Source organism: Amblyomma mixtum, chromosome 3 (genome assembly GCF_055824585.1).
Source record: "Amblyomma mixtum isolate Tamu chromosome 3, ASM5582458v1, whole genome shotgun sequence".
NCBI lineage: Eukaryota > Metazoa > Arthropoda > Arachnida > Ixodida > Ixodidae > Amblyomma > Amblyomma mixtum.
The window spans coordinates 313,435,977-313,458,097 of record NC_143014.1 but is presented as its reverse complement, the minus strand read 5'-3'; the positions used below and the strand labels follow the sequence as shown (position 1 = coordinate 313,458,097).

Below are 22,121 nucleotides of genomic sequence, written 5' to 3'. Positions count from 1 at the left end.
GACGACTGGGATCTGGTTTCCGGGTCGTACCTGTACACCCAAGACTCGTCACCAGTTATTATGATGTTGATGAAGTCGGGGTCACTGTTTGAGGAATCCAGCATGTCCTGTGAGACTTCAACACGAAGCTGCTTTTGCTCCACCGTGAGCAGCTTCGGCACGAATTTCGCCGCAACTCTCGCCATGGCCAAATCTTGGGTGATAATGGAATGTGCGGAAAAATAGCTCATGTCCCCCTCTTCCTCAATTTCTCGGATAGTCACGCGACGGTCCCGCATCACCACAGCGTTCAGTTCGGCAATGACCTGGTCATTTCGGTATGTTGATGGCCGATTGGAGCGTGGCTCGCTCTCCACCGATGTGCGGCCATCTTTAAATCAATTTTACCACTGCTTAATCTGTGTGCTGCTCATAGTATCGTCACCGAAAGCCGTCTGAATATACCGAATGGTTTCCACTTGGCTGTCGCCCAGTTTATGGCAAAATTTGATGCAGTAGCGCTGCTCCTGTCACTCCGCCATTTTCCTTGCAATAAAAAACCGACGAGAGCACTGCGCACTGCCTCACTCAAATGCTGCGTCCCAGCGACTGACGCTATCGGCAGGCGGGAAAAAATTCGTGCATGCGCACGAAGGTTCAAGGTCACGTGATGCAAGCGCGCTTGTTTCATATCCATCAGGTGTTCGCAAAAAAAAATAAAGTCGGATACTTTTCTAACAGACCTCGTATACTTAGGCCGTCAGAAGAGTTCGTTAGTTTGTTTTCAGTTTATTTGCTTCCTGCCGAGTCTTTCTCCCCTCCGTGACTATGCGTGAGAATATTCATTATTCGATTGGTAGCTGATGTATTTTTTTGGCCGATTAGTACTCTGCCTACATAAAAAAAAATGGATGAGTAACAGCTTCACACAAGCCAGAACAATGCGAGTGTTCAAAAGAATTAGTGTGTTCCTCCTTTTACGATTTCACCATCAAGGGAAATTTCCCCACCCTGCGATTCATAACACCGCCATTGTCAGTTGAGGCGGCGTCCACTGAAAGCCACGTTCAACGAAAGATACGGGAGGGTTGATTCCCTGCGGTACACGAAGTCACGTCACGAGAGAAGCGCACACCGCGCAGGCAGACGCGCGTCACAGCGAGTATTCTGCTGTGGTGCTCTGCTCCAAATCTGCGACTCTGCACGAAATGCACGCAAGCGAGCACAGAAAGGATTCAAATGCGAGCAGCGCCATTTCGGCACCAGGTGCCGTGTTCGCAGTGCTGCCGCTCACGTGGTCAATGTACTTTTGTGGACAATACTACAACACCGAGCAAGTGTGTACATATACAGGAGCAGTTGTTTGGAGTTGGCGTGACCTAAATGGGAAAGCAAACTCCGAATCACTTTTGTGTCAGCCAACTGCGGGTCACTGCGAGCTGCGGGTCATGCGAGCTGCGAGCTGCGGGTCACTGCACGCGTTGTGGCACATTCTGGCTGAATCAATCTGGGGCACAATGCGGCGAATGGGCACTTCACAGCTGACAAAGCAAGTATGAAAATGCGACGGCAATACGAAGCGCAAATCTCAACGACGGGAATCCCGGGCCATCTTGGCAAAGAGCGAGTTGGCATTCCTAGAGAACAGGCGGCTAGGGAATGTCCGTAGACAGTGGAGGTATGTCCTCGACTTCGTTCTGCACATTACGCGAACGTCCTGGCGACCCTTCTTTGCCCGTCTCCCTCAGCCCTCCACTGTCGGAGCCGAGCAACACCCTACGCTGCCGACCACCGGGCTTCCGTCAGGCGACGCCCGTGGGAAAGGCCGCTCGCTTCCGCGGTCCGTTGCGCTTGGCCTGCGAACCCAGACTTCCGCCGCGTCAGAGTTGATTCGCGCCATCAAGCGGGTAACTTGATGGCACACCGGCGACACGGGTGGCGCGCCAAGGCAGGCGGTAAGCTTTGTGCTCATTCGACGCAGTTATTTCTAAGCGCCCGACCGTCACGTCCGCGGGTGCCATTTCAAGGGGACTCACTTGCTTCGTCAATTGCGACAGCATAACTTCGAGCGCAAGCATCTTCGTCGTCTAAAACTGCTGGAAGCGACAGCCACTGTACGGTCTGTTGTACAACCGTACAGAAGTCCACACAGTTGTCAGTAGCGCTCGAACGGTGTGTTCCGTCGTATTTGTGCTACTCTCCGTTTCCTGGCCGGTTGTACGTAATTTTATGAGACAAGAGGAGTAGATCATACTCATGCGAATGCATGATTATGCATGATTATTATCTGCTCGACAAGGTATTTCTTTGCATGCCCGACAAGGTGTTGTTTCCATGCCCACAAGGTGGCGCATGCACGACAAGGTGTTTGAGCTCAAAGTCATTTTGCCAATCTCGCAAGTGTATTCCAGAGTGTGCCGTCCGGGTGCTCTGAACAGGTGTGTGGACGCGTATATAGACGTTCACATGCCCGTCTATAGAGCGCTACAACGGCGCACTCTGTTCTGCATCTATGACATTGACCGCTGCCTGGAGTGCCCGATAGAACATTCAAATACGTGGGGAGTTAAACACCATTCATGTGAATGTGCATGCACGATAAGTTCAGGTTTCGAGCCCTGGGCCATTCGTAAATGAGAAAAGCGTACTCCAAGTGTACTCGGATCCAGACAGGTGTGCGGGCGACTGCACAAGGGATAACGCAGGACAATACGACGCAACCGTGTGACCGGGATGACAGTGACGACTGTCGCCTGAAGCAACCAAATTGACGCAGCGCCGGGCATTCACCTGAGATCGCAGGAGCGCTTCGAGCGCATCTCTTTCTTCGTCGTCCGCATTTGCTTTGCAGGTAAAAAAAAAAAAAAACATCTGGGACGCTTGCTGTTTCTGTGCACTGCTGCCGGATAAAATGACTGCCTCTGTCGTCTACGTTGCTGAAGTGAATAGTCATTGAAGCGGAGAAAATTTAGGGCAATGAAGCCATAAAACGCACAACGAATGAAAAAGACCATCTTCATTAAAACAAAGAACTGAGAAACTTGAGGGGACAAATTACGAATTTCAAACGTGATATGAGAACGGGCGTAAGAAAGTTATTAGATAGTATATTATTCTGTTCAGAGGCATGATAACGGCACATATCTCACCAAGGCATTCGCGACGCGGAGGTGTACAACAATAAAGCTATTCCAGATTGACAACCTTAGTGAAAAGCGATTTGGAGGCTGAATGCGAAAAGCTCACGCAGAAGGTGACAAATTAAGCGAAGTAAGTGATTAAATAAATAGCATGCAGTATAAAAGCATTCCGGATGTGGAGATGCTGTGAAAGAAAAAAATATTCAAGAAGCACTCGGTGAAATTGTAACTCAAAATGACATGGACCGACGTCTCAGAAGCTCAATACCGAAAGCTGCATTGTCCTAAACTATTTATTGATTTGCAAAAAGCATCTGATACTATTAACCACAATTTATTATTAGCTAAAGTTGATCATTTTGGTTTCAGAGGTCCTTAAATATCGTTATTTAAGAGCTACTTTTAAGAGATATTTTAGTATTAAGAGAATACGTCTACTTAGGGCAGGTAGTGGCTGCTGATTCTGATCATGAGAGGGAAATAAATTGAAGAATAAGAATGGGGTGGAGCGCATATAGCAGCAGGTTTTCTCAGATTATGAATGGGAGTTTACCAATATCCCTCAGGAGAAAAGTATACAACAGCTGTATCTTACCGGTACTCACCTACAGGGCAAAAACGTGCAGACTAACGAAAATGGTTCAGCTTAAGTTATGGACAACGCAGGGAGCTATGTAAAGAAAAATGGCAGGTGTAACGTTAAGGGACCGGAAGAGGGCGGAGTGGGTGAGGGATCAAACGCGGATTAATGACAAAATAGTCAAAATCAAACGAAATAAATGGGCTTGGTATTATTATGAAGGCAAGTATTATGAAGGCAAGAAAAGTGCTTGTCGTTAAGGGTAACGGAGTGGATTCAAAGAGAAGGCAAGCGTAACGAGGACGGCAAAACAAGTTGGATGGGCGGATGAGATTAAGAAGTTTGCGGGGATATGATGGCCGCGACTGGCAAAGGACAGGGTTAATTGGAGAGACATGGGAGAGGCCTTTGCCCTGCAGTAGGCGTAGTCAAGCTGACGATGATGAAACCAGCGCGACAGCAGCGACTCCCAGCATCGAGCACAGCAGTGTTGCGTGCAGAATGAGCGTCAAAGATCGCAGCGCGCGGCCGCTGTCTCGAAGACACAATGGCGCGAGTACTAAACAAGTTCCTAATTCTCTCTCCCCTCTTGCTAATTGGACTCCCTCACTCGTCTGCATCTGCATGCCAATTGCCAAGCGGTTCGCTTTGAGCCAACTTACCCCCTTCCGTGAAACTAAACTAAATCTGCCCGATGGTTGCTCAGCCCGAGCCGCTGGCACTTGCACAAGCACTACAGGCAAATTTCGGCACGATGGCCCAGCAGTACCCGATGTTGTGGAGTTCATTTAAACGCCCAGATAATGTTTTTGTTCGGTTGGTATTATTTTCTTTTTCGCTATCTGTTATAGGCTGACGGAACGCTGCGGCACCCCCCCCCCCCCCCCCCCTTGGTTTCATCAAATGAAGAACGAACGCCAGGTGGAGCATAGCTTGAGCCTGCGATCGAGCGATAAATGAATAAAAGTGGAATGAACAGCTAATCTATGTGCTGTTTGTTCACGCTCAAAGGCGCCGGCACTCGGCTTTATAACTGTATTTGTGAGGCTAGATTGTTTTAGGTTGCTGTATAGAGTTGCTTTAATGCCTTATCTCGATGGGCCCCGCCGCGGTGGCTCAGTGGTTACGGCGCTCGGCTGCTGACCCGAAAGACGCGGGTTTGATCCCTGCCGCGGCGGCTGAATTTCGATGGAGGCGAAATTCTAGAGGCCCGTGTACTGTACGATGTCAGCGCACGTTAAAGAACCCCAGGTGTTCGAAATTTCCGGAGCCCTTCACTACGGCGTCTCTCATAGCCTGAGTTGCTATGGGACGTTAAACCCCAATAAACCAAACCAAACCTTATCTCGATGGTTGCGTAGAAGTTTTGAATTGAGCGCTGCCGAGAACGGTGGGCATTCTGTTCGACGACCACCGAACACGCTTGTTGCAACACCGCCGCCGCCGAGTGGTTCAGTTCTTTGTGGGCGCATGTCGGCCCAATAAAGAGTTTAAATATTGTGCCACTCCGCTCCTCTATTGTCCATGGGTTTGTCACCACCACGTGACAATAGAATCAATACGGAATCTTTAAATGTCTCCGACCCTGTCTTAAATTGTCTTTTCCGCAGTACATTCGAATCAAGCCTGTCACGCACTGAATTCCACGGGCTCCGAAATCTGTAAACATGTGTGGTTCTTTGAGCAGGCTACTGACAAGCGAATAGTGGTGAGATCATTAGTGTTATGCACAGTGAAACGCCAATTGAAGGAGGTTTAGCTGACCTTAAGAAAATGCTTTCTAAAGCGAAAATTCGCTGAATTCGGACGAGCGCACAGCGTCTTGTTTGGGCGAGCGTGAGGTAATATCAAATGTTCCAATGCAACCCAAAGGCATTTATTTCAAAATAACGTGTTGTGCACTTTGAACTTTGTATAAAATGAAGTAATTTTCTATTGAACTTGGTATCACCACTGCTACCTGAGTAAATAAAGCGAGTTCATCTTATCTTTTACGCACTAGTTTTTAATATGCAAGCTGGGCGGCAAAATCTTTCAACTACTACGGACACAGCATTTCAAAATGGCATGCTGCTGGCGAGTTGGCGCAAGTTCTCAACGCAAGGGGAGCCTGCAGTGCCTTCAGTCTTGCGTCGTTCTCTCCTTCACTTTCACTCCGAGGGTGCAGCAGTGCATGTTTTGTGAAATTCTGGTGCCATTTTCTCCAAAACCAGGTTCTTTCTCTACTTCTTCCTACGACTGAGTGAGCGGTAAGCGCGGCAACCGATATGTTTGGCTACAGCTGAAGCTGCAGACCAACTGCTCCGTCCGACTAAACGTACAGTCGTGAGCCCGCTTGTCTAGATTGCGAAGCTGTATGCTGCGGGACAGAGGAAATGAAATCTTGGCTCCGCTGCATTATAATGGGTACATTGTGATTTCCAGGGCAAAGTTCGTCTATGCGCCTTTGCTCCAGCGCAAGCATTGGCTCTAAAATGGAGTACCTGCTTAAAAATTTTTCTTCTGTGCGACAGGGTGGCATTCGAGCGCTCTAGAGACAAGCGTGCTGACGATTGCAGTAACTAAAGCCGGTATAGAATCCCTAAGTTTCGGAGACGAGAACTGCTGTATGTCTGTCAAAATGATTCATTCTGACTGATGCTGCAGTATGATGAAATTCGTTCAACTGACACGCTTTTTTAATGGGATAGAACGCGGCCTCGCCGAGCGATTTCGCAACTGTTTGTCTAACTGAAAAGTTCGTTCAAATGTTATATTTCGGTGCATTCATGCACACAAAAACCATGTAAGGCTGTCAAGAAAAGGAATATGTTTTTATATTTATCAACAAAAAAAATATCGGAGTGAAAGACTGAGATGTCAAGCACAGATTGCAGATTTCCGCCACCCCAAATTCGCAACTTCTTTTTCCACAGAACTCAAAGCAAACTTCAAAGCACTTGGGTTGTAAAAAAAAAATGTGTACAAAAAAAATCTCTACATCTTTGTTTCCTATCTGCTGCGAAGATTAGGTGATCCGCAGTTTTGCGTAAATCTAGTTTCTGAAGAAATGTTTTCAACGATCATTAATCAACCGCCGCGATGACTGAGTTTTTGGTTATTGCACACTTACTGGGGCTGCTTGTATACTGTGGAGATCACAAACCCCACCTGATAAGACCACCGCAGCAACATTCCGTCCCGCTACTAGGCTCTACTGTGCGACGCTGAAAATTGACTGATCTGCTCCTTATCGAGGAAGCGGCTTGCGTGCCACAAAGCACGCGAAGAGAAGTTAAATAACGAGGGGCAATAAAGGCTTCATAAATTGCGCGAAATAAAATTTTTAGCAGGTCTTGAGGTGTAGTAACCATTAAACGATTTTTTATTGTTTTTCTTTCATTAGCAGTAGCCCTAAAAGCATCATTAAACAACTGATGCGATACCCCTGAAGAACGCCACCGCGCACGAGATGAAAGAAGCAGCAATGAAGATGCTGAAATAGATGTGTGGAGTAACGGGAAAGGAGAGAGTCCGGGACAACCCGAGGGACGGTCAAAGCCACCGATGTTATAAAGGAGGCTGCCATGGCTGGGTCATGTGATGAGGGGGAACGAAGGATACATTGGAAAGAAGCTGATGAAGTTGGTGGCGAGAGGCCCAGAAGACGATTCAGGAAGAGGAGCAAGATGTTCTGCAGGAAGACCTAAGGGTAAAGAAGCTCCTGGGTGCAAATGATAGCCTGAAGTGAAGAGGACGCATCAAAACCAATGACCCCGAATAAAAATGGCACAGCCCTGTAAAAAGAAATAATGCAGTTCGATCAACTTCATAATACCGTTATCGTCATTCCCTGCAATTAAACATACTTTGTTCGGCTCATTTGTTCCCACGTTCGTCTGCCGATTGACGCATCTCAAGCGAGCCATGCCCGTTTTATCGTGGACAAAAGTGGTATACTCCACGCGGCCGGAGCCAGCGGAACGGAAAACTGGGGCATTTTGGCAAGCTATAGCAAGAAGCATTGAAACCGGCCAAGCTACATGCTTGCTGATAATAAAGGTCACGCATTGGCTGTCCCGATCCCAGACGCCACCTGTAGATGGCTCTGCAACGCGGTTTTCTGTTGCTCGGACTCCCGTCGCGTGGAGTATACCACTTTTGCACCCGATAGTTCATCCGAGCAGCAGCGCTGCGTCTCGGCTCGTGAGCACCCAGCGGGAAGGCTTCGAGGCGTCTGGGTGCGTCGGCGGACTCCCGACGTCGATGGGAATCAGTTAGGGAGATGCATGCAAGTGCGACCGCATCGATCCTCTCCTGTGCAGCTCGTCACGGCGCGGAGGCTGGGCAGCTGCGTCGCTCTGCTGCTCAACGGTACTCACCGGCAGCCGCATTTTGTTTCCAGCGAAAGTACCAAATCGTCCTCATGCTGAGATTTCACACCATGGTGAAGAATGTCGCTTTAGACATTAATCCCTTACTACGGTTCGCACAATAGTCAGGGTGAAGGGTTCGCGCACTGTGATCCGAAGTGAAAGAAATTTCTACAACGCACAATAGTCCCTGTATCTAACGTCCAAATAGTTATTTGGATTTTAGACAAAAAAGCACCGCAAGAATGCACGCCATCGGTCATTGCTATGTGTTGCCAACCGCCAAGTGCATGCACCGGGTCGACGGTGCGGTGCACGTGGCTTTTAATGTTTCGAAGTTGCACGTGGGATATATGAGAGACGCTGTAGTGAAGGACTCAGGAAGACCACGCGTGAATTTTCAATGGCCGCTGACATCGAGCAACACAAGGTCGTTTTTTTGGATTTCGTCTCCATCTAAATGCGGCCGCCGTAGCCAGGATTTGAACTTGCGACCTCGGACTCAGCAGTAAAACACCGAAACTACTGAGCCACCGCGTCGGACGGGCCATTACAAGTTCGTAACGCTTGAGTGTGTATTTTTTTTTCATGAGAGGTGGGAGGGAGAACGGGGGGGGGGGGGGGGGGGAGCGTGGTGTTATTGCCTTAGGACGTAAAAGTGAATGGTCGTGTAAATGAAACAAATTAAAATGGAAGTTTTTAATCCAAACTCTCTCGCCAGACAGCCTGTGTATTTCCGATCAGGTTCGACGCAAGCGTCGCGAAAATAGACAGCAAAGAAGACATACGTACAACGTACAGACGGCTTCGTGTGTAGGGGTGTATTTTTTTTTCGTCTGTTTTCGCCGCTGTTTCTGTAAATCTCATAAACCCACGAGTCCCGTTGAAAGAGCGGCTTGCCGGGGGGGGGGGAGGTGAGGCAGCGAGCACAAACGCCAGCCTGTTTGAAACTCTGCACCACTCACCTCTTCGAGCGAAGTCTGCGTAACCTCGGAAGTGGTGGAGCGCGGCACCTCAGTCGTGGTCTCGGAGTCCGTTCCAGTGTTGGTAGTGGGCACTTCCTCCACCGTCATCTCGGTGATCTCGAGGGTTGTTGACCCGAGCAGCATGGTCGTCGTCTCGGTCGACTCGCCGGATTCGCATGCACACAGTTTGGCGGCGGCGAACAGCAGGAGAAAAGACAACGTCCGCTTCCTCCCCATTTTCGCAATAGTATCGCAAGCGAAGAAGGAACGCGCACAGGGGCCACACCGCCGGGACACACACTGGCACGCACTAGGATGCGCCGGGCTCCGTCATGGGCACAGGGAGCACCTTCCTAGATGGGGGGGGTGGGGGGGGGGGGAATTGCACACGTGCATCAGCGGCCATGGCCTCGGCGAACGTTTCCTCAGTGAAGTAGGCAACTGCGCGGCTCGTGTACAGTTAGGTCCGATATGAAATTTTTTGCACAAGAAAGGATTCTGTTGTTAATTTTACCCCAGGGTTCAAACTGTCTACCGGCCGTTATCTATCCGGAGAAAGCCATTACTTAGAAGAAAGAAGAGAGTCCGCTTTTAACTCACAGTTACGGTGTAGACTAATCATCGATTCAATGCAGATCATGTGTTCCCTTTCATGGTGTAGCTAACTGTACAACGAACAATGCGACGCTTAGTTCATGTTGGGGAGATTGTTGGAACGGTAAGTTGAACCATGGGCAAATTATTTAGGAAATGTGGAAATCAAAAGAGAAGTGAGCTTTAGTTAACGCGATGAAAATTCAAACCCTGCTAGTATTGCAAAGATTCTTCATTCAGGTCAGGATTATCCTTAGAACGTTGAAGAAAATTTTTGAGGCACCTGATAAACAAAATGAAAATTACGTACTTATCAAAAACACTAAGGAAACAACCGAATGCCCGAAGTGGTACACACGACAGAAAAAAAGAACGGAAACAAAAACGCTCATTGATAGTTATGTGACCCGAGAAGGGAAATGGAAGGCATTGTGGAGCTTTACGCGGCCACAAATTTCGTCAAGGTGAGAGCGATTTTCCTATTCAACGGCTTGTCTCCTCTATGCTTTGTGTTTTAAATGCTGCGCTTCTGAGTTCAAATTATCCAAATAGCGGCATTCAACACAGTCGTCGTGAAAAGATTCCAAAGGTGAGACTAATAAAATTCTGGTTTCTCAATTCTCGCTCAGTAGAGTTGGAAATTCTTTTGCTGCGTGAAGTAAACACCATATCTGGATAAGTCAGCATTCTAAGAAGGGGATGGAGCAGCATCACTCCATCGGCTTCTTGTTGAAAGCATTCGCATTTCTAAACGACCGGCCATAGCTAATCTTCCCGATACACCGTATCTTGTAATCATATCTACAGTGCAGGCACGCAGCCAGGAATTTTTTTTCGGGAAAAGCCCAAGGTAATTTCTTCTGGCTGGCGGGGTGAGGGCGGGTAGGGGGGGGGGGGGGGGGGTTGCTGGCAGCTAGCTGAGCACTGCCGAGAGAACGGGGGGGGGGGGGGGGGGGGTGCGTGAGCCCACCTTGGATACGTTTGTTTATTTGGTCCCTGCCTCGCCATTCGGCATTACAGCAGGGGGTACATTCACATTCAAAAAACAAGAAATCATGCTCTTAACGCGTGAAAAAACCCATCGTTAGGTACAGCATTAACAATATGTGGCAGCCGCCGCGGTGGCTCGGCGGTTATGGTGCTCGGCTGCTGACCCAAAAGACGCGGGTTCGATCCCGGCCGCGGCGGCTAGAAATTCTTTGGAGGAGAAATTCTAGAGGCCCGTGTACTGTGCGATGTCAGTGCACGTTAAAGAACCCCAGGTGGTCGAAATTTCCGGAGCCCTCCACTACGGCGTCTCTCATAGCCTTAGTCGCTTTGCGACGTTAAACTCCATAAACCAAAACCAAACCAACAATATGTGGCGGCAAAGCATTCCATTCGCGAACTGTTCGCCGAAAAAACGAATAACGGGGTACGTCACCTAAATCGCCCAACTTTCGGCTTTGCTTTTCTTGTGTATTGGTTTTGATGTTTGTAGTGCCGGTTTTGCACTTGATGTTTCCTATTGCTTGTGCCCTTTGTATGCAAACCTGGATATGTTTACAGAATCCGCGTTTTCTTACAACTTTGGATCGTTTGAGACTGATGTACAGGACGGTAAAATTCTGACTTTTAAAGAATTGTTTACATTTTTTCCCTGTTACTGGCCGAAGTATTATGCCTGAGTTCTGTTCGTTGATGCAAAAATTTGTCCAAGGGGCCAAGGTCTCGTCAGGCTCTTAGCCTTTAGCCTTGGCCTCCTCTTAGACACTGTCTGAGGAACAAATAAAGAAAAAAAAAAGAAAATTCATAAAGCTCTAAATTGTGGTCCCTTCGCTTCGAGACATAGAAAGGCGGCTTCAAATATTTTGATCCATCTACACCAGTCTTAGAATAGAAAATGTTGTGTAAAATTTTAATCTCAGATTTCTTCTTCGAGTTTTAAATTCTGGCCACTGAAGATTGCTTTCGCTTTCTGAGATAATGAGTGTCCGGGAATAATTTCCAAGTACAAAGCGGACTGCCCTATTTTGAATTTTTTCCAACTTATCAATAAGTTCTTGTGTGCGCCGATCCAGAACAGTGATACAAATTCGAGTACTGTACGGACGCGAGTACAATATAGCTGTTCTTTCAGATGCTGTGGAAGGTGGCTGAAATTTCTTCTTAACAAACGTATTATACCAGCAGCTTTCTTTACGTCGCAATTAACATATTTTGACCACCTCAGGTCACCAGTAAGATAAACGCCTAAGTATTTAAAATTCTGTTCTTTTTTCAAGGCCGCATGGTTTATAATGTATATATAAGAAGGGTAGCAGCGCTTCCTAGAAAAGGCAACGTGTACACACTTTTTAGTATTCAAAGTTATGTCCCAATTATTACACCACACGGCTATCTTATCTAAGTCATCTTGCAGGCTTTGCACATCAAGTGAACTATCTATAATTCTATATATCACGCAGTCGTCTGCGAGCATTCCAAACGAAGAAGTAACATCAGCATTAATATGCTTGCTACAGTGCCTGGTACACTGCCCTTTGCCGTGTTCTTGGTTAGCTATGCACATGATGTTCCAAAAACACGTACACTGCGTGCGAAATAGATGCCACATTCCAGCCTGCGGTTGTACGGGGAGAGCATGACATGTGGCTTCACACTCGCCAAGGAAAATGGGGATGAAATCGCCATTCAGTTCCTGTTATTGCAGCACAGTCAGTAGGCAGCAAACGTTCGTAGAAAATGGTCGTTTTATGTGCTGCGAGTAAGCATTTCAGCATATACTAAAAATATTATTTCACGTATTTTGTATCAGCGTTTCCATTATAGACGCTGTGAGAACTATTCTTTGGCGTTAATGATGCCCGGAAAATAGCCCCCATAAATGTTGCTGTACGCCTTTCACTCAGGAGTGCGGTGGGTCGGTCTCAAATCATTCAACTGTTTTGTGTGTGACGCCCGGCTTCTGACTCGGTACACATTTGTCGAGAACACAGAGTTGGGAAAAAACTACGGAGAATGTTTACTACATTCGAATCGGGGCGTGCTTCTACGTAGCACGGATATGTGCTACGTAGAAGACTACAGTGAGCAGGCAGTGCCGCCGGACGGAGCAGATGGAAGTTGGTGAAGACGACGCTCTCCAATGCACAGCGCGAGAGTGTGGTGCAGTTTAACACGTGTTGTGTTGGCTGCGGCGATAGCCTAATGGTCTCGCTGTGCGGCCCTTAAAGGAGTTCTGTTCGCGCAGCCCCAGTTTCGAATCCCAGTCGTGGATATTCATTCAATTTGTTTTTCTCTTTTTTATGGTTTGAGCTTTAACTCAGCTGAAGGTCAAATTTACACGGCCCGCGATTGAAACCGGAGGTCCCGTAGCGAAGGTTTCCCTTCAAAAGAAAACAGAAGGAGCTAGCACTGCGAGAAATGGAGCTAGGTTGTACTACATAGCAAGGAAACTGCTATGCGAGGAAAAAGCTTCAATACGTACATTTTCTGAGCAAGGCTCTTAATGCTGAAGGCCTTTTATCCATTTAAGGCACATGCTGTGCAAGATTGAGAAAGAAGTTTTCACTTTAAACGTATACTGTGGAGCATTTCGTTGGAAACGGTTTAAAAAAAGTTACAGCTGTATTCACTCAAAGTGAAGTGCCTGATTTGATTTGATTTATTGGGATTTAACGTCCCAAAGCAACTCATGCTATGAGGGACGCCGTAGTGGAGGGCTCCGGAAATTTCGCTCACCTGGGGTTCTTTAACGTGCACTGACCTCGCACAGTGCACGGGCCTCTAGAATTTCGCCTCCATCGAAATTCAGCCGCCGCAGCCGGGATCGAACCCGCGTCTTTCGGGTCAGCAGCCGAGCCAGGTAACCACTGAGCCACCGCGGCGGGTCTCAACGTGAAGTGCGTTTCACCGTCTGCTCGTACCGCATTACATCTAATAATGCGATATGGTTACGAATATGACGCCTCTGAAACTTGAATAATTTTAAATGAACGGTACTGAGAGCTTTATTTTGTGGCTTCCGATGCGAACATAGGCACACCACAGGACGTTTTACAATGACGAACCGCAGCAGGCTAACGGTGCGGAGGATCTCTGCTATCAGACACGGCCCCTAGCCCAACAGGGAACAGCTCGACGGGTTCGTTCGAGCGTGCTTCTCTCCAACGCCTCTGGCGATTTCGTCTGCGCGGCCAGGCCTAGCTCTTGAAGGGAGTCTGAGGTGAAAGAAATCCAATTTTTTCTGTTCGTAAAAATTTATTTTTTGTCTTTCTTGCTATGTTGATGTTTGTCCGGTAGCAAAACACGTGTTTATTGCTGAGATTCTTGAAGTTAAAAATCTTCCCGCTACTCGATTCAAACTTGTAACGTCGTTGTGCTTAGCAACTGCCAAAACGTATCACGCCGCCTTATCGTGTCTGCGCAGAAGATTGAACTCGGCCTCATACAAGTTCGTCGAAGCATCGCTTACGCATTGGCTTGTCTTTTTCTTTATAGTATAGGGTACGCCTCTATAGCATGCCTATACAGTACGCCTTTAAAGTACGCCTCGTGAGGTCAAGGCCAAAAGGCCTTGACCCCCGCAAAAAAAAAAATATATATGTACGCAAAATTGGCTGACGGTAGTGAAATCTGTATTGTAGTTTACCTTTTTGCTTTTCTAGTTTATAATATGTGAGTTTTTGGTGAGCGTAGTCTTTTTGTGATTTTAACGCGGCAACCTATCTACAAAGGCAAAGCCAATTAGTTCTTAGTGTCTCTTTACGAGCACACATTATTCATAGTTTCGCATAACAAAAGCGTGTGCAGCGCGAATTTCAAATAAAAGAAAAAATTACATAACATTTATGAAGGAGTAGAGCGGCAGAAAAAGTTTATCCGAAGGTGTTTCGCTCTTACTTGCGCCTTATAAACGTGAAGCCACGCACATGACCATCCTCCGATCAAGGAATTTAAAGTACCCAGCGCTTGCAAAGGATTCCTGAGGACGACGCTGTCAATGAACAACTTCCTTACAAGAGCTGACGTTCTCTAGAACTGCAAATAGCCATCAAACAAACCGCGCCTTTAATATTACAACAAGGCTCAAACCGATCGTTCCAACAGTCGGCATGCCTGGAAGCAGTTCCCGTTGCAAATACTATTCCAAGAAAGGCATGACGATAGACAAAGCAGGCGCTGAGATTTGGCCTCGCTTTTTTTACACGTTAATATTACGACGGACGAAAGCCTGCGGAACGCACGAACAGCGAAAGACGCCCAAGGCGGGTATGCGCAGAGGACGGCCTTCATTAACGCGCGCACGTTGTAGCAAACGCGTCCGATTTTGAGCTTGCGGAGTCACGAGCCAGACGGGAAGTTTTACAGTTCTGCACGTCTTACAGGCTTCGATTCATGACTGCGCGCTTTTTAAGAAATAAGAAAAGAATACTTTTTAGCTTCCATTCTCGGCAATCGCTCTCGAACATTGTTCTGAAATCGCAGAGCAGTTCAGTAAGAAACTGAAGTCGAAACCAGCTCCCACAAGGGCGAACCGACGCCAGGGCGACGCCGAGCGTGCTATAGAGAGACGGCCATCCACAGTATTGATGTTGATGATCATGAATTTTTACGCCGCAAGGGCACCTGCGGCCAAAGAGCGCTACGGCACAAGGCTTCAATCGTTTACTCAAGGTGGGGTCAAAGACCCACTTCCCAAGCATTTCACCCTAAAGAAGCCGAGCACAAGGCAGGTGAAAGCTTGTACCCACTGTATCACCGGTGGGTACCCGGTGGCACTGGGGATCGAACCCCACACCTCCCGCATCTATAGTAGTGCTGCAGCCAGGTGATTTTACAGCGGGACTTAAGCAGCGTCTTCAAGGCCTTGAACGCTACGTTGGTTTGACGCCCCTGCTACGAAGCGCTCGACTGTGTCGGCAACGGCAGTATCGCGGTCACCGCTATGACCCGTCCTCGGAAGTGCTACGGCTCTTCTGCAAAGCGTACTCTCAGCGGCATAGCGCAGTAGTTATTTTTTCCTGGCGCGCTCCACACAACACGCACTACCTGAGAAGAGCCACAATCCGAGGTTGTGGATTCGACGTATGCGTCGTCGTCGTCAGCTCCCCGCCTCTACACGCGCTCGGCGTCTCATCACAGTCCGCAAGGCCACGGAGTGCTCGCCGCGGTCAACAACGAGAGATGTTGGCCCAACGCCGTCTTTCAGCCCACATCCCCCGCTTGTGTGCCAAGCTAACTGCGTTTTTCTCTTGACGTTCGCGACGGCACAATTTCAAAAGGAGCCCCCACTAAATACCTCCGCTTTATTCTCTCACAATCAGCTCCTTATTCAGTCATGATAATGTGAAGAAAGGTCAAGCGCTAACGAGCGCGGGGCTTGATGATGAGCACTCGTCTAGGTGCGCATGCGCGTTCTGGAGTGCGAGATAGCCAGGGTACGCACGTGGCCTTGAGGGGAATATTGCCACAACCTTCAATTGCGTCGTCTCCGAAGACAAGAATTAGTTCAATTGCATTTGGGCAAAGGGTTTAGGTTTAGGTTTCACGGGGCTTAACGTCTCAACGCGAGTCCGGCTATAGTAGAAGGCTCTCCGGGTAATTTCTACCACCTGGGGTTCTTTAACGTGCACTGACATCACACAGTGCACGGGCCTCTAGAATTTCTCCTCCAAAGCAATTCGACCGCCGCGGCCGGGATCGAACCCGCGTCTTTCGGGTCAGCAGCCGAGCACCAAAACCACTGAGCCATCATGGCGCCTTGTATCGGGGCCAAGTCGCCGGTGTTTCCACAACATTGAATTGTCGCGAGTGGGATAAGAGTCAAAGAAGTCGAAGCTATGGCAGCCGAACAAGAAACGAGCAAGCAACTTCAAAGCGGCAGGATAAAGCATTCGCGGAGAAGCGAGAGTCGGTCAAATGTTTAGGCGAATCCCCCAAGGTGGAGTAGATTTGTAATAAGGAAGTAATTACTCATTGACATCCACCCAAGCGCAGCCATACGGCTACAAAGGAGAGCTAAACAGCTTTCTCAGAAACTTCGCAGCGAAAGAAAAAGCTTTCCTTTGTAGCCGTATGGCTGCGTTTGGGTGGATGTTAATGAGTAATTACTCTCTTATTAGAAGCGAGAGTCCCAGATGCTCACCCCGTAAAAACGCATCACTAGGTGCACAAGATCGCATTCTACGATTTTCGAAAATGCGAAACGAGTCATTGGCTTAACAAAAAAGAGAACGGCCAAGAGACACCAATATTTTGTAACAATGTCGCAATATATACAAAAGTTATGAGAATTCGCCGTGGCGTCTTTAACGCTCACAAGTGCATTTTAAGTCAAAGCAGCTGTCCTATCTTTAGAAATAATCCACTGTGGATGGACCAGTGGAAGGCACTTAACGACTTCCCATCAGTGAGCACACGCACAAGAAGACAACACAGCTTCAACAACGCGGTGAAGGAAGTGGCTGCGTGTGAATTTCGCGAAGTCCAATAACCACTAGAAACTGCCACGCAGGGTCAACTCCGTACTAGAGACATTGTTCGTTGCCATTTGGCGAGAAAGGACTTCACGTCTTCGTAAGGTGGTTTCTTGGTGTAGAGAGAAAGCTTCAGTCTATTGACGCCATTAAAATTAAGCCCCTAATTTTGGAAAACTGTACTCTTGCTCAAAAAACGTCAGGTTTGCCTTTCCATTTTCACAAACCTGTCACTTGTCCGTATCCTGGGGCTGAATGCTGAAATCACTGTGGGTTTTTATAGACAGCTGATAAATATGTATATAAGCACAGCGAAAAAAATAACTTGGCCACCTCGTTGGTTTCCCAGCGAAACTATCGCTGCGAGAACAATCATACAGCTGTACGGTAGCTTAAGATAAATTAAAAGGCGAAAAAGCCGGGTCTACGTTACAGAAGATGCCACTCTTCTGCTGATATTAAAGCATTTGCCTCTGTAAAAAAAAAAAACTTTTTGCGCGCACATGGGAGAAATCTGGCCCGCACCGCGTTTTCTAAGTACCAAATAGATGGCTCGCTGTTGGAGCACACTCGAAAGGAATGCGCAAATCTGCTTCGCAGCTGGAGCGTTTCCCTCGAAAAGCTCCACCTGCTCAGCGGCGTCGCATCAGAAGGGGCCGAAACGCGGCGTGCGGTACTCACGGCTTGTCTCGGGGGGCGGTCAGCGTCGTCTCCCGGAGCACGCAATCCCCGGCGTCGTCTCCGGCCTATTAGGGGGAGGGCGGAAGGGGCTCCTCCTCGTGCGGCGGATGCTCCTCAAAGGAGCTCGGCGGAGGGTGAAACGCTTGCGGGTGAAAACAAAGGGAAGGCCAATTGCCGTGGTTCACTTGGCGGGGGCCGCCCTCTCATGCGGAACCGCCGAGCAAGCCACCCTTCCGCGCCGCCCGAGACGGCCGGCCAGGAAGCCCGTTCGCACAATGGGCAGCGCGGGCGCGCCGGGGGACCCCTTTCATCAAGGTTTCGCTGCCTGCGGCCGCTGCCGGAGGAATTAGCGGCCGGTTTCCGGGACGCCTCGGAGGCACATCAGAAGAGAACGCGAGCCTGAAACGCGCTCCTCCAGTCTCAAGACTACGACTCGAGCCAACACGCGTTTCGGTTCATCCGCGAACATGGTTGTAGAAAAGGATGTTATCACGACTTTTCGAAAAAGCTAGCCGCGAGTAGTACACGAAAGTTGTTTCTTTATTTTTTTATGCAATTTATGCGACCCCGCGGACAAAACGTTAAACCGCAATCGTTGCAGCGCCTGTTCTATAATTCACTGAAATCCAATGGCAATTCCTTCAGTCACTACATTTGGACGCCATATTTATATTGGGGGGGGGGGGGGGGGAGGGGGGTTAGATTCGGTGACACTCGTAAGCTATTTTCTAATTGGCAGAATTCTCGAAGCCGACCGTATACCGAAATATGTGCCTCCAAATTTCGAGCTAAATTGCCTTAAACACATATGCTTGCAACATGACTAGCGTCACGAAACTCCTCCTTGCATGGTGTGATGCAGCTGTTACGCATGACTTTTTTTTTTATTTCGTAAGCCGCAAGTTCAATGCATACCGCTGTCACCTTCACGTATTGCTCCACGGCATGCTGATGTCATATGTCCAGTCAAGACAATATATATTTTTTTGTACTTGTGGCCACGGCTGCTAGTTCTCTAACTCATGACCTGAGCAATTCTGGACAGACGTGCCTTGCCTCTTGCCAGTCAACTGGGCAGCTTGCACAGCTTGACATGTTAGGTTGACATTCTCTTCTCATTTCCCGTTTCAGAATTTTGCGACCGCCTGTCCCCGTTATTTGTGTCTTCTTCATAATTGTGGACGTGTGCACGCATCGGTTATGCTCCCCCAGTACGTGACTTTTGTTGTGATATACGCTTTAAAGCAGGAGCGAGTTTTCTGTGCCAACTCTGGCCCTAGCTCTTTTTGCTGCCAATCTAAATTCCAGTTCTGCTGCCTTGCACGGGCTATGTGCAAGCTGACCCTGGTTCCAAGCTCGAAGACGCAGTGACATTGTGAAGTTATTGTGACACGCCGAAACCACATCCCCAGGAAATATCACTCAGCAAGTCAACAGCGTTAACGCCCCCGTGTTCACGAATAACAAAAATAGACGATCTCTTGGGATTCAGAGCAGCTGTGCTGTCCTCACAAAAGTCGTGAGGAGAACATCCGTAAATCGTCCGTAATGTTTTAGAATATATTGAATAACCTTGCGGAGGAAGCAAAATTGTCAAAAAACGGCTTTATTAAGCTCGATATGAAAGGTTTGCGGAATCGTAGCACATTGCTGAAGCGTGCTTCAACAGCCCATGAGTAGCGGAATGCACCTAAGTTGAAGACAGTTGTCGCTTCAAGCCTACTTAGAGGAGGATTTCTATTGAAAATCACAGTATGCTTGAAGAAATACACATGACTGATCTAAGTGCCATCGCACGCCATACGAGTGCGTTTTTGTGCGTTTCAAGAAACTACACATGCAATGCGCAACTTATCGCTATCCGTAAGAAGCTCTCCTGTGTGATTCTGCAATAACAAAGCCCTCCGCTGAATGGCGGCGTACGCAGCGCCAACAAAAAACTATCGCAAGCAATCAACTTCCTTGCTTCAGCCTAACAACCACAACGTTTGTTATAAGTTTGACGCTTTAAAAACAGACGTCCCACCAATATCGCAGTTGGCACGGAAACCGGCTTTCCGAGTCAACACAAACCAAACGGCGCAAATGTTACGGACGAATGGGGGCGACGCAGATGAGAGACAGCCGCCGACTACTGAGTGCTTTTGTTAAGTATGAAATGCTTTTGTCTCCCGACCTTGTCGCCAGAACGCGGGGAGAACAGAGGAAAAACATCGAGGAGAACCTGTATGAACTTGGGCGGAACTTTCATAGCATGTTCTTGCGGGATAGTTGGTTTATTTTCCATTCCGAAACTTTCAGTCAACCCTGGTGCATCTGCGCTGCCGCCGGGATAGCGCATGCATCCCCAGCAGCATCTCGCTATAGTCAGATACAACTTAAGATCAAGGCAGCAGATGCCCCTTAAAGGAGGCGCCCCGGCCAATAGCGTCGACCGATTTTAATGACGCCGCGGTTAAACCGATTAAGCCGTGGTTAATCCCTTTTCATCCGCCACCGCCTGCCATTTCACGCTATTAAGTCTAAAGGGATTAACCACAATTCCATGAGAGCCGGTCCATGGCATTGGCTTCAGGGCCACCTTTGAGGGATATTTGCCGCTTCGTTCTTGGGTTGGACCCGACTATACAGGGTGTTTCACCTAAGACTTTACATGATTTTTAAAAGTAGGCTTTTTTAGTTAGAAGAGCGCTTTTTTCTGTATAGCATTGTCAGCGGTGTAGTACATTAGAATGCAGCTAAGATGTGCTAACTAGCAAGCTGGTTAACTAATATTAAAAGTTAACTTTTCAACTATTACGCTTAGGCTTCTTAATTACTAAGAGGAACTATAGACCACCGTAAGTAATGTCGATATCACTTTTTATAATTTCGAAAACGCGGTTACCCTTTGTGCTGTGGACCAACAAACTTAGGCTATTTAGGCGAGTTACATGCACTGCAGAGGTTGCTTGACCTGCAAGCTCCTCGAAAGCGCATGTATTATGGCGCGATGTAGCCAAAACTTGTTGGGACCACAGCACCGATGGCAACCGCGTTTTCGAAATTCTAATAACTGATATGGATGTTGCTTACGGTGGGCTACACGCCTCTCAATAATTAAGGACCTAAGAGTAATAGTTAAAAAATTACCTATTCAGTATTAGTTAACCAGGCTGCTAGTTAGCACGCGCTTCCTGCATTCTGATGTACTAAACCGCACACAATGCTATGTGGAAAAAACGTTCTTCTAGCTCAAAACGCCATTTTTTTTAATGGGTAAAATCTTAGGTGAAGCACCAGGCATATATGCGGCGCTACAGCTACAAATGCTCCTAGAGTCACTGGCCGATGATACCAGGGGGGTAAAGCTGAGCTCGCAAAGCGGTCCACGCATGTAAGTCGCCATCTTGAACGCCATCTTACAACACACTATTGTGGCCAGCACAGTTTTTTCTCGCAAAGTCAAGGATGGGTGACGTTTGAGTTTGAATTCGGAAAACTGCGGCAGAGATAATAATTATATGTCACTATTACGCGTATTTTCAATGTTTTAAACACATTTTGTAATCTTTAGCATACTGATTGTGGTCATTTCTTTTAATATCGGACGATTGCGAACATGTTCATGAGTGAACTGAATAGACGCTCTCGGAGTTTCGGCTTTAAACTTCTGCTTTCGAACCTGATTTCAAGGCACTTAATTCAAGGAGCTGCATACGACAAGGAGTCACTCGCGCTCTCGTTCACCGCGATGCCACCTTCGTGCGTTGATGCATGGCAAAAGCTCCAAAAGGATCGGGCACTTTGCATCATTTGTGAGTAAACGTGGGAAGAGATACATATGCACATTTCACGACAGCTGTGTACTGTAAAGCGTGTGAATGAAAATCTCCCGCGCTTGGAACTGTCTTTAAAGGAGAATGACACCAAGCGAATGAACCTTGCAGCCGCTTACTTTTTCACGGCATTCGACTTTTAACGCCATTGCCTCAATCTGCTTGACAGAGAACACTTTGGCGATACTTATAAAGGATGCAGGTGTTCTTGCTTAAATGCGTTTTATTACGATTTTCATCACTAATGCACGCCGTAATCAGGGTAACACTGTTGAAATGAACGGCCGCGCAACGACAACGGCACAAGAAGGACATGCGCAGTCTACCAACTGTTTATTTTACGGAAAAGAAGCACACTTCTGATCCTCAGCTCAAGCATATCTGACAGCGCATTATTGCTCCGAACACAGCCAGTGGCAGGAAATCGGCATGTAAACAAGACAGCATACATGTAATCGCAGGACCCTTCTTATCCCGTGCGTATAAAGTACTACTTGCGGCACTAGCTTCTCATAAATGGGTTTTGAAACTGTTGTGTCCCCTTATTGCTTT

General features: G+C 47.8%; 1 protein-coding gene across 2 annotated transcripts in view; it reads right to left on the bottom strand.

Moving 5' to 3' along the window:
* LOC149355655 (cubilin-like) overlaps positions 1 to 17,849 on the bottom strand; it is a 198,026-nt gene extending 180,177 nt beyond the window's left edge. For both annotated transcript variants that reach the window (XM_089583969.1, XM_089583970.1), the window contains exons 1-2: positions 17,752 to 17,849; positions 9,017 to 9,369 (exon numbers count right to left, since the gene is read on the bottom strand). In XM_089583969.1, coding sequence (XP_089440095.1) covers positions 9,017 to 9,253 — 237 coding nt within the window. In that variant the 5' untranslated portion in view covers positions 9,254 to 9,369; positions 17,752 to 17,849. The remainder of the gene's footprint in view (positions 1 to 9,016; positions 9,370 to 17,751) is intronic.
* Positions 17,850 to 22,121: the final 4,272 nt, after the last annotated feature.